The sequence below is a fragment of the Macrotis lagotis genome, chromosome 5, assembly GCF_037893015.1.
Source record: "Macrotis lagotis isolate mMagLag1 chromosome 5, bilby.v1.9.chrom.fasta, whole genome shotgun sequence".
Classification (NCBI taxonomy): Eukaryota; Metazoa; Chordata; class Mammalia; order Peramelemorphia; family Peramelidae; genus Macrotis; species Macrotis lagotis.
The window spans coordinates 11443326-11457197 of record NC_133662.1 but is presented as its reverse complement, the minus strand read 5'-3'; the positions used below and the strand labels follow the sequence as shown (position 1 = coordinate 11457197).

At 34.0% G+C, this 13872-nt stretch overlaps 1 protein-coding gene across 3 annotated transcripts in view; it reads right to left on the bottom strand.

Annotated features, from left to right (window-relative positions):
• Window positions 1-13872, bottom strand: part of ZFAND3 (zinc finger AN1-type containing 3) — a 348505-nt gene that overhangs the window by 269576 nt on the left and 65057 nt on the right. For all 3 annotated transcript variants that reach the window (XM_074236842.1, XM_074236840.1, XM_074236841.1), the window contains exon 2: window positions 8729-8769. In XM_074236842.1, coding sequence (XP_074092943.1) covers window positions 8729-8756 — 28 coding nt within the window. In that variant the 5' untranslated portion in view covers window positions 8757-8769. The remainder of the gene's footprint in view (window positions 1-8728; window positions 8770-13872) is intronic.

Genomic DNA, 13872 nt, shown 5'->3' with positions numbered 1-13872 from the left:
TGATCATTCGGTGTCTGAGGCCAGATTTGGACCCGGGTGCTCCTGGCTCCAGGGCCAATGCTCTGTCTGCCACCCAGCTACCCCTACTATTATTACTATTTTATTTTATTTTGGGTCTTTTTCTTTTCTTTTCTTGGTCTTTTCAGGGCAGTGGGGTTCAGGTGGCTTGCATGTCACACGGCTGGGTGATTGTTGGGTATACGGGGTCAGATGTGGGCTAGGGTACTCATGGCTACAGGGTTGGTGCTCCGTCCATTGTGCCACCTGGCCATACCTACAATTATTACGATTATTTTTTTTATTTTAATTTTTTTTCTCTCCCCTTTTACTTTATTGCTCAAGTAAGTCTATATTTATGGGGGGGGTATTTCATTTACTCTTAAACAAGAATATTTTATTAATATATAAAAAATATTATTTGTACAAAATGAGAATCAATATTAAATTTAAAAAAAAGAAAAAATAATTACCTAGCTGTGTGGCCTTGGGCAAATCACTTAATCCCATTTGCCTTGCAAAAACCTAAAAAAAAAAATTTCTACAGGAAAATTGCCCTGATATCCTAGAAGAAGAGGGCAAAATAGAAATTGAGAGTATCTACCAATCTCCTGAGGAAAGAAATCCAAACAAACAAACAAACAAATAAATAATCCCCAGGGATATTATTGCCAGGTTCCAGAACTCCTAAGTCAAAGAGAAAATAATACAAAGCAGCCAGAAGGAAACAATTCAAATATCATGGAACTACAGACAGGATTACACTGGATTTAGCAGCATCTACATTAGAGCTTGGAATATATTCCAGAGGCAAAGGAGCTTGGAATGCAAACAAGAATCAACTACCCAACAAAATGGAACATCTTTTTCTAGGGGAAAAGGTAGACTTTAATAAAATAGGGGAATTTCAAGTGTTCCTGTTCCAACAGCCAGAACTGAACAAAAAGTTTGATCTTCAAGTACAGGACTCAGGTGCTGCATAGAGAGGAAGGATGAGAAAGGTAAATTATGAAGGATTTAATGATGTTGAACTGTGTGTGTGTATGTGTCCTGCATGGGAAGGTGATATTGATAATATTCATATGTACCTTCTCATTTATTAAAGCAATTAGAAAGAACACATATGTTTGTGTGTGTGTGTGTATAGACAAAGCACAGGAGGGAGATGAATTTAACGGAATAATATATAAAAATGGAGTCAATGGGTGAAAAGGAAATGTACTGGAAGAAAGGAGAAGGAGAATAGGCTAAGATATTTCATGTAAAAGAGTCAAAAATAGCTTTTGCAATGCTATGGAAGGGAGAAAATTGAGGGTGAATGAGGGAGCCTACATTCTCATTGGAAATGGCTCAGAGAGGATACAACATATATACTTAATAGGGCACAGAAACTAGAAGAAAAAGGAGAGAAAGGGGACAGGGGGAAGGGAGATGGGATTTAGGTGATAGAGGAGAGGGTAGATCATGGGACAGGATAGTCAGATATAACACATTTTCTTTTTTACTTTTAGCAAGGTGGTAAGATTGGGTGGCATGTCCCTGGTGTAGGATGTGGGCTTGGGGGCTACCTGGCCCCAGGAATGGTGCTTTGTCCACTGTGCCACTAGGCTTTCCCACAATACACTTTTGAAAAGGGACAGAGTGAAAGGAGAGAGAAAATATAATAAATGGTAGTGGGGAGGAATGGATGGAGGGAATTACAATCAGCAACAGCAACTGTGGAAAACTAAGGAAGTAACTTCTCTGATGAACTTAATGATAAAGAATGCCATCCACTCCCAGAGAAAGAGCTGGTGATATCTGAACACAAGACTGAAGCACATTTTCTATCTCTTTCTTTGACTTTATTTCTCATGAGATTTTTTATTTGGGGGGGGTTATGTTTACTCTTAGAAGACTATTTTAGTAATGTGCAAATAAATAAAAAGGCAAATTTAAAAACATAATAATTCAATACAAAAGAAAATAAAAAAGAATTAGAGTATTCAATTCAATTATAGTATTCAAAAATGGGGAGAGATAGTCATACTCTACTCTAAACTGTTTAGACCACTTCATAGGAGAGAATTGATAAAATGGAGAATCAGCAATAGAAAAGAAGACAACTAGGGTGGTAAGAAGCTGTATCACAGGAAGAAACTGATGAGATTGGGGAGAGAAAGAAATTTTAAGATATCAGAACTAGGAAGAAGAGGATGGAAAAAAAATTAACTCAATAAAAACTTCCTAATAATTTGAGTTGGTCTGAGGGACCAACTTAGTTAACTTCCTACTAACAGAAGTTCTTCAAGTAAAGAGAAATCACCATTTAACAGAGATTTTATATTTTATTTTTAGGGGAATGCTACTAGATGATATTTTGGGTCCATTCAAATTTTGAGACTCTATAAAACAATAAGGGTCCAGATTGTTGATTTTATCATTCATTGAGATGAACAATTCATCTGAAATTTGTAATTTTAGAAAGTTGTCAGAGACTTTTAGAAGTTAAGTGACCCAGGGTCATACAGCTAGTATGTAATAAAAGACAAAAGATTAGCCCAGTCTCCCTGATTCAAAGACCAGTCATCTGTCCAATATGCTTACACTGCCTCTCAAATTTATACTTAATCTATAATGAAAAATGAAACTCCTCTTTCCCAGTTCATCAACCATGATGAAGAAAGCTCAAGCAAGAAGGAAAGAAATAAATGCTAGAGGTCATCTAACCCAGTTCCCTACAGAGGGGGGAAACAGACCCTAAGAGATAAAATGACTTGCCCAAGATTACCATAGCAGCAAGCAGCCAATCAAGGATTTTAATTCAGGTTCTGACTCCAAATACCAAAATTCTCCCTCTGTCAGATGCTAGCTACCTTATAGACCCATTAACTCTAAGAGGCACTAAGCCACAAGAAACAGCAAAAATCCAAGAGTTATCCAGAGTATCTATCTCCCAAATAATAATCTGAACAACTTTATCACTGCCTCACAGGAAAATCCTCATCTATCTAGCTGACCAAGAAAACCTCACTTAGTCTTTCCAGCTAATCAGATTCTTACCTCATATCCTATAGTCATCAGAACATAAACATGTAACTAACAATAATTGCCTGATAAATCTATCTTTTCCCATTTGACTTACATTAAATCACTGAGACAATTAACAAGGAAATTAAGAGAGAAGCTTTGGAACAACCTTCTAGGAGTTGAAGGGTTAAAGTTATTTCCATCAACTTGTTTAATTGCTCAGAGTAGGACAAATGCTTAAGTATATAATGGGAAATTTTCTAACAGAAAGAATGTAGAAGATAAGAATAAAGTATCTGGAGATACCAAATTTTGAAAGAGACATAAGAGCTACTCATTTCTTCAGCTCCCTATTAATGTGCTACCTAAGACTAAAAGGGCACTTTGTTATTTATCAGTGTTAAGATTGGTTTCTCTTTAGAAAAAAATTATTTTTGACATGATCTATAATAAAATCTTCAAAAATGCTGCTTCATTTACCCTGAAGAGCATAGTGATTCACCATATAATTTAAAAACACCAATAAGTAAGTGATCAAACTAATGTAGCATTTTCTGGATACCTAGTGCTTAGCACAGTCTCATCCTACCCACCATTTAATGCCTGCTATTAATCACCATTTCAGTGGACAATGTGCAGTTCTTTCTAAGGTATATCACTGAAAATATTTAGTTACTAGCCTTCAGTTTGACCTAAGAAGACTTAAATTAAAAAGTAGAAACACCAATTATCTTGTGATGAAAAAATAAGAGCCATACACAGGAGCAAAAAGAAGTTTCCAATTAAATTATAAATACCAATAGTCACTGATACTTTTAACTTTTAACTACAGAAACTTCTTAGTACTTCAGAAAAAGAGTATGTATATCAGTAACCAAGACAAAATAATTTTATGGAAAACAACACCATTTTCTGACATTTGGCAAATAGCAACAAGCCTGCCTTGCAAAAAAGGTGAGGTACTGTGGAAAGACCTGTTAGTATCTACCAAAAATTGATAAACTTTTAAATAAACTTTAATATTAGGCTGTTGTAAACAAGAGAAAAAGCAAATTAAAGAAAATCTGAGGCATCTCCTATTACCCATAAGACAGGCAAAGGTGATTAAAAAAACAAAAAGAATACCAGAGTGAATGTAGAAAAAAAGGTACACTAAGGCACGGTTGGTAGAGTTACAAATGACAATCAGGACCACTTCAGAAAAACCTAATAAAACTAAGTATTAATCTCTCCTAATTCCTCATACAGAAAATGACTAATCTGCAAACATGTTAAAACACAAATGTATATATACAATGTTCACCAGACTGTTCACCATTGAGGGGTAGGGGTTGGGAAGGGAGGGTGGAAGGAAATTATGAAACTTATAAATATGCATATGCATATGGATGAATGTTGAAAAACTTTCATAACATGTAATTGGGAAAATAAAATATAATATCAATTGAGGGGAAACCCTAATCTGGTATCCTATAGGACTATCTACTCACTTTATAGGAGGAAACAAAATCATAACATTTCAAGAAGTGATTAAATTGATTTATCCAGACTACTCCAGAATTGTCTAGACAATTACAGCACAGAAATATTTTCAAGGTAATGCTGTAAAACGGTAAGGTCTTTAACAGCCCCCCACACACACACACATACAGTGTTATTTATTGTAATCTTTAATGGAAGTTCACTGGCTTCAGCATTTAAAGACAATTGCCAATCTAAGAACTTTCCACACAAGTCCAAGAAATCTAAAAACAATTTTCAAACTGAAATTAGACAAAATGATAACTTAGACTTGAGAGATCATTAACATATATATCCTGGGGCAGCTAAGTAGAGCAGTAGCTAGAGCACTGGCTCTGGAGTCAGGACCGGAGTTCAAATCTGACCTTGGATACATAATAATTAACCTAGCTGTGTGACCTTAGGCGGGTCACTTAACCTCATTGCCTTGCAAAAAAACCCCAAAAAACAAAACAAAAACATATGTACATGTATATATCCAAAAGTTGGGGGCAAAGTCACCCAAGGCAACTGGTAAGGCCTTTTAAACATGAGTCATGATAATTTCCTTTCAAAGACCTTTCTAGGACTGCAACAACAAATCTTTGTTTTCTCCAAAGTAAATGAAAGAACCAGAACTGGACACATTCCTCTGTAAGAAGTGGATTGTTGAGGGAAAACTAGTGGCTGGAGTTGCACTTTTTATCAGTTCTTTTAAAAAACAACCAAGTCTGCCTACTCTTTTGTTGGATTCTTGCTCTCCAAGTAACTCAGAAGAAACCAAGGACCAATTATAACAAAATTAAATGACTGGACGTGATATTTATTTTGGAAATGTGTTTTCTATCACATTTCGTAAAGTCTTCTCCTTTCCTTGATGAAAGTGAGTCTGACAAACCAGTCACTCGTATTCCGGCAAATGGCCCAATGTACTATCTCAAAAAGAATTGTGAATACATTTCTCTGCTTCACATTTCATTCACTGTTATTCCACTATCCATTCACAGTTATTCCATTATATAAATTTATTTCCAAAAGAAATATCATACATCTCACTAACCCACACTGGACTTGAAGATTATTGTTTTGTTAGTTTTTAATCAACTTTCCACTTTACCTTACTTTAACAATATACATTTAAAGAATTTAAAATCATTATCAGTGATTTGGAGTTTGATAAAGTAACCTTCATACACCATACACTGTTCTCTCCTACAATGCTTCATAATTAATTCTGATTTTTCCTAACACTTATTACGATGATGAATTCACCAAATGAAATTTCCAAGGTCGCTATTGTTCTTCCTCTCCCAAACTTTCTAAATTCAAGAGAATAAAAGAGGGTAGAAGCACTTATATTTCTAAGAAAGACATGAAATTCCACGCTCTAGACTGAAGATACCTCCCTTAAAATTCTAAACAACAAAGACTTCAAGGAAAAACCTGAGTAGTCAATAAGTACCATAAAACTGCCAACATCATAAAGATCTGAGGCCTTATGAGGAACAATGAACAACTAAACCAAAAGAAAAAAATTTTTTAAATAAATCAATACTACAATAGTTTAAAAAAAACATGAATTTAAAAGTTTCTCACCTGTTTCAATAATGACCAACACTAATCAATTGTAATTTAGAGAATTTATAGCTTATTCAGAAGTAACTGACTTTTCCAAAAGCTATGTTCATTCATGGATTTAAGAAGTAAGTGACTTAGGAGAATATGCCTTCCAAAAAAGAAAAAGTTTAACATAAAAATATATTGGTAGTTAAAGATTATTTTCAGTAAAGAACCATTTATTTGTATTTGTAACTTATGTTTGGAGTCTGGAAACTTCAGTTTCCAAAGAATATATAATAATATTTATGTGAAACATCAAGAAGGGAATAACTAAGTTGTTTAGTGTGAGTTAGCAAAAGAAATGATAATAAACCATTTTAAAATTCCCAAATTTTTATCAGGTTTCAAAGTCAACTTTTACTACACTCACCAGGGAATACTGGATTCATTTGATTTCCATTCATAGCTGACTCTTTATGACCTCAATTTGGGGTTTTCATGGCAATACTACTAGAGTGATTTGCCATTTCTTTCTCCAGCTAATTTTACAGATGAGAAAATTGAAGTAAACAGGCTAAGGATCACAGTTAGAAAGCATCTAAGGCCACATCTGAACTCAGGTTTTGCTGACTCCAAGCCTAGTACTCTAGCCACTGTACTAAATACCAAACTTCTAATGAAATGTTCTTTGTGATCTTTCTGTATTACTTGACATTGATTGACTACTCTCAACTACTTGAGATTCTCTTCTCTCTGAATTTTCAGGGCTTTCCTGGTTCTCCTCCTACCTAAGAGAGTATTCCTTTGCTCCTTCTCAGTCTCCTTTAATCAATTCTAATTCAGATAACACCATATCTAATCATAAGTATCCCACAGGGCTTCTCCGGATCCACTTCTCTTCTCCCTCAAATCTACTACCTGTCTAGCCCAGGTTTTGCTGATTAGTCTTTTTAACTGCCTTTCAGAAATCTCAAACTATATGTCCAGTAGACATTTTAAACTCAGTATATCAAAAACTGAGTTCATTATCTTTCACTCAAACCCTCCCTTTCGAACTTTCCTTCGATTGTCCAATCATGTTACTCCCCTAATGTGAAAAAACTCCTCCAAGATCAAATACAAAATTCTCTGGCATTCAAAGCCCTTCACAACCTAGTCCAGTCCCTCCCCCACCCCCTTCCTTTCTAGTCTTCTTACACCTTGCTCCCTGAAGACACGTGCTTCAATCCAGTGACACCTGCCTCCTAGCTGTTTCACTAACAATATAATCCCATCTCTCAGCTCCAGGCATTTTCTTTGGTCTTCCATTCCTGGAATGCTCTGCCTCCAAATCTCCATCTCTAGGATTCTAGAGGGATCCAAACCTTCCCTCTCTTAGCATTTACCCTGCGTATAGCTTATTTGTATAAATTTGTTGTATTCCTAACACTTAGCACAGTGCCAGGCACAAAGTACATGCTTAATAAATAATTATTGAGTAACTGCCTTCCTGAGGTTCCAACGTGATTGAAATACTAAGATTTTCTTATGGGCAATTCCAAAAGGATACAATTAAAATGAAGGAAATTAATTTTAGACCAATGAGACTCTTTAAGGTTAACAACACTGGGCACCTTGATGATGGGGATTCAGTTCAAGAAGTCAAACTATCAGAATTTTAGAAGTTAAAAGAACTTTAGGGGCGGCTAGGTGGCACAGTGGATAAAGCACCAGCCCTGGAGTCAGGAGTACCTGGATTCAAATCCAGTCTCAGACACTTAATAATCACCTAGCTGTGTGGCCTTGGGCAAGCCACTTAACCCTATTTGCCTTACAAAAACCTTATTAAAAAAAGAACCTTGGGCAATTCCAAAAGGATACAATTAAAATGAAGGAAATTAATTTTAGACCAATGAGACTCTTTGAGGTTAACAACACTGGGCACCTTGATGATGGGGATTCAGTTCAAGAAGTCAAACTATCAGAATTTTAGGAGTTAAAAGAACCTTAAAAGAGTTCCAATTCTGTTGGTTTTTTTTTAATAACTGAGGAAAATGACCGAGAAAAGAGAAATGACTTGCTCATGATCATACAGTAAGTCAGTGGCAAGCCTACTTATTTAAATTTAATTGGGGGAGCAGCTAGGTAGCATAGTAGATAGAGCACTGTCCATGGAGTCAAGAGAACTTAAGTTCAACTATAGCCTCAGATACTTAATAATTATCTAGCTGCATGACCTTGAGCAAGTCACTTAACCCTATTGCCTTGCAAAAAACAAAAATAAAATAAATTTAACTGAACAGCTAAGGGAAATAAATATTATGGTATATATTCCTGAATTTGAAATATAAGGAATTAATTATTCAAACCAGGAAGGACTGAAAATATTGCTATATTAAAACTAGAGTTTTATAGTTCAAGGTCAGTTTAGACATTTGTAAGCTCTACCAAGTCAAAACTTGTTGGACTATATGTACACAAGAGAATCTTACATTACACATTGAAGAGTGTTTCAACAGTACTAAACAAATAAATGAAGCTCCAAAGTGAGGAGACTCTGATTTCACACAAACACTAAGAAAACAAAACCCCATGCATTCACCCAAAGGAAGCGCCAACCATATGATTTAGATTTTCTAACAACAAAAATTTTTTTTAAAAAAACACCTTTTACTGCACTTACCAGCAAAGCATTTGGAACAGAGATTCATAGTCTTGCTGGACCTGGGACAAAACAAAAAGAAAAAAAGAAAAGAGCTAAAAATTCAGTATCATTCTAATCAATACACAAGGAATTTGAAGGGCAGGTATGCAGAATATTTACTGGCCAGGCATCTGGCTTAAATAAACAGCAAGTCTCACCAAATGAGCAGTTGTCTAGTTATACCTCCACAGGGATACAGTAATAATCTTGCTATTCTATACTTATTTGTATATGTTTCCTAAGCCCTAAAGACTAAACTTAAGGAAGATAGACTATATTATCCAATGATAAGCTTCAGAGAAAGGTTGATAAACAGTCTCTTAGTATAAAAGTCCTTTGATATTATCATACTCTAAGATTTAACCCTGACTCAAATCTGAAGTCTGATTTTGTATTATCAGATTATAGGATAGGGTTTACTTCAGTGGACAGACTACAAGTCACTATTATTTACTGGGACAGCTAGGTGGCATTGAGGCAGCTAGGTGGCACTTAATAATTGCCTAGTTATGTGACCTTGGGCAAGTCACTTAACTCCATTGCCTTAAATAAAATAAAAAATAAATTTAATTTTTTTAAAAAAATTTAAAAAGAAATATTTACAGCAGCTTAGGAAATTTGGAATATCTTCCAAAGAAAGGACACCTGCTGCCAGCTACTCCTGACAGCTACCTCCCTGAGGTTTTGGCCAATTAGGCCAAGGAAAGACAAAAGATGTTTTTAAATGGATAAATGCCTAAATTGTTTTCTATACTAGGATAACTTAAATGTGATGACAAATAATCACCATATGTTCTCATCTTTTAAGAGTTGAATCTAAGAGGAATCCCACATATTCTAGCATTGAAAATAGCTTCACTGTTATTAGGAGCTGTACTTTCTAAGGGTCTGTCACTTAGGATAGTTTTTCTTAAAACTCTACCCCATACAGGCTATGCTAGTTTTGTCTTAAACGGTAATGAAACTGTCCTCAAGAGTTTATTGATTCAGCTTTAGGAGATTGCATTTATTCCTGGTAGCCCAAAGACAAAAACAGCAAGGACCTGAGGCACTTATTACAGACTTCTTTATCATGACTAACAAAATGGAGAACTATGCTCTTCTAAATCCAGGTTGTTCCTTTGATGACTATCCTGTATTTTCCTTTGGAATGTCTTTGTCTTCCTGTGGTTAAGGAAACTTCTTTTTATTAACCAATAAACTAGTGCTATATAATTTTGCTCCAATTCTAAGTCTGTGTCCCTGACTTGGTCTAGTGAGAAACAGCCATCCTCTGTCCCTTTGGGAAAGTCACTCTAAGACACAAAATTCTGCCCTACCATGTTATTTGCCAACCTAAACCATAACATTAGAAATTCACATTTTATTATCTATGTTTCTAACTCTATAAAACAATCCTTTAGTAGTTTGACTGGTATGGATGAAAATAAATTCATTACAATATCACTGTCATTTTTATTATATTGGCTTAATGTATTCCCACAATGAATATTTCCCTAATTATTTAAAAGTCATTATATATATATATATATATATATATATATATATATATAGAGAGAGAGAGAGAGAGAGAGAGAGAGAGAGAGAGAGAGAATTTTGTAAATAGGAACATTAGATATTCCCAAGTACTATAGCTTTTTAAATAGAATTTCTCTTTCTTTATCTTTCTTCTGAATTTCCTTGGGAATATACAGAAATGCTAATAATTTTTTTGAGTTTGTAACCTTCAAATTTGCTCAAGTTGTTACCTATTTCCATTAATCTTTTAGTTTACTCTAAAGGATTCCATAAGTAAACCACAATAGTAACTGCAATAATCAGTATTTTGGTTCTTCTTGTAAGCTCTTTGAAAACAAGGACTATCTTTTGTCTCTCCAATACTGAGAATGCCTGGAACCTAGTAAGCATTTTGGTTACCCTTATTCCCTCAATTTAGTTTTATCATTATGCTAACAAATAATTTCAAGAGATTAAAAATATTATATTAAATAAATTATATAAACAAAATTATTATTAATTTATTAATTAATTAAAATAGCTTAACTAGAAAGGTCTCCAGAATTCTATAACTAAACCATCATAGTAACTAATAATCAGTATTTTATTTCCTCTTGTAACAAGCTCTTTGAAGACAAGGATTATCTTTTCTCTCTACAATACTGAGAGTGCCAGGAATCTAGTAGGCATTGACTTTTTGGTTATCCTTATTCCCTCAATTTAGTTTTATCATAATGCTAAGCAAATAATTTCAAGAGATTAAATATATATACCCTTTGCTCTATCTCTGACTTAACCAGAAAGGTCTCTAGTTTATCCTACTACACATATTGGCTATTAATTTTAAATAGATATTTATCAAATTAAGGAAAGAACCATTTACTTTTATACTTTCAAGATTTTTTAGTAGGAATGGGTGTTATACCTTACAAAAACTATTTCTCTATTGACATAATCATAATTTTTGTTGTTATTATTGATATGTTTAATTATGTCTCCAAATATTGAACCAATTCTGTCATTTCTAGTATAAATCCAACCTTGGTCAAAATGGATAATCTTTGTGAATAGTCTCCTTGTAAATATATCACTTAAATTTTTCAAATTGAGATTCATTATGGATACTGGTCTATAGGCTTCTTTCTGTTTTAATTTCTCCCTAGTTTAGATACCAAAGACCATATTAGTACCATAAAAAAGAATTAGAAATGATTTTTTCTTCTATTTTTCAAATAACTTTTGTAATATTGAAATCAATGCTTTTTAAAACTGTTTAGAGTTCATTTGTAAATCCATCTGAACTTGGTTTTTCCTCCCTTTGTGAAGCTCATTCATGGCTCATTAACTGACTATTTAGGATCTTACTCTGTTCATCAGGGCTTTTTATAAGTTTTGTAAATGTTTAATCATTTCATTTAGATTGTCAATTTAATTAGCATATAATTAGACCAATTAATATTTACCATTATTTCTTTATTTTGAGTCAATTCACTTTTCATTTTTCACAAGGGTAACTTTGTCTTTCCCCTTTTTTAAAAATCAAATTAGCCAATAGTTTATTATTACTTTCTAAAATCTACTTCCTGGTTTTATTGATTCAATGGGTATTTTGTTTTCAATTTTGTTCATCTCTCTTCTTTGACTTTCCAGTTTAATTTTTCTAAATGAAACATATACACACCCACACCCACACAATATATATGGAAGCAAATAATCACAGTATCTTAAGTGTTTGAAAATCCCATAGTCCAACTGAGGTAAGAAGTCATTGTTTAATAAAAATTGTTGGAAAAAGGTTAAAGCAATCTTATACCATATACCAAAACTAAGCTTCAAATGGATACATGATTTAGATGTAAAGGATGACATAAACAAATTAGGGGGAAAGAAGAAATTACCTGTCAGATTTACAGATAGAGAAAGAGTTCATGACCTACCAGTGATAAAGAACATCACAAACCATAAAAAGGACAATTTTGATTATATAAGTTTTTACATAAACAAAACTAAAACCGCTAATTCAAAGAGAAGCAAGTAATATAAGTGATTACTATGGTTATGCATATATAGACTGTATATATACTGTGTTACAATTTTCTGAAAATTCTACGGCATCAAAAGGGATCATGTGAAATTAAGAAAGGATAACATGTCCCAATTGTATGTTGAGGACTTCACAAATATAAATCAAAAAAAAATTGGTTGTTATTCGTTTTCAATTGTTCATGACCTAATTTGGATTTTTCTTGGCAAAGATACTGGAATAATGTGCCATTTCTTTCTCCAGATCATGTTACAGCTAAGGATACTAAGATAAACAGGGTCACACAACAGCTAGGTGTCTGAGGTCAAATTTAAACTTATGATGATGAGGGGTCCTTCCAAGTTCAGCATTCTATCTACATGCTACCTAGCAGCCAGTCAGTATAACTCACATATACAAATAAAATGAAATATACATACATACAACAGAATTAGCCAAAAGTTCCATTCCTCTGTCAAGTTATCCCACACATCCCTCCATTCTCTCCTGCTGCAAAAGTTATGAGGAATTCCCAAATATTGAGTCATCCTGTTAACTTGGGAGAAAAAATTCTGACCTCACCCTGATCTCCACCCCCTCAGCAGTAAATCACTAGCTCCATTGTCAGGTATATGAGAACCCTGAAGTACCCCATCAACAATGAGAAACCAAAAGTTAGCAAAGGGTTCTCAAGGGAATATTTTGTTGTTGTTGTTGGTTGTTGTTGTTGTTAAGACAACTTGAGAATCAGGCTCTGATGCAGTTCTTGTCTCTTGTCTAAGCAATATCAATGATAGCTATAGGGAATTGACAGGTCTGCCATTTCTAATACAATTGCTAAAAAGTATGGGGGGGGGAGAAAGGGATTTCAAATCAATTTGTATTAATCAGCAAATAATACTTTCTAACACTTAAATTTCACCCCCCAAAAAAATGGCACAGTAGAATTTCCTCAATGTCCCCTCAATCTCACAAAGATTACCTTTACCTAAGCATATAAAAAGGCAACAAGCATTTACTAGGTGATTATTATGGGCCAGATACTATCCAAGGAGGTAGAATTATATTGCATTGCATTGTATTGTATTATAACAAGGGAAATAAAAACAAAAAAAGAGTCCATGTTCCTCAAGGTACATACATTGTAACATAAGAAGAAATAGCACATAAAAGAAGTTCATTTATTTGTGAGGAACATTCATTCCACACTCTGAAGAGTTAGAAAAGAGGACTCCATTAGGGTTCCTATAGGGATGCCTATAGTTTGATTACTAAAGAAATTAAGTTCTATTCTTCCCCCACCCCCCAGACAAGGACCATAAACATCACTGATCTGCACAGAGCAAAAAAAAAAGATCCTATATTCTCAAATGTCATTCAGAGAACTGTGACAATTCATGTAGCTATCAAATAGCAAATTTTGGGATAAAAACTATCAACTAAAAAATAGAAACAACTAAATAATAAAAAAGAAAGAACATTAAATGTGCAATCAAGAGATCTGAGTTCTGGTGTTAGCACTTACTACCTGAACTTCAGTTTCCACATCTGTAAAATGGAGATGATGAACTATCTGGTTCATAGGACTGCTAGCATCTATCAC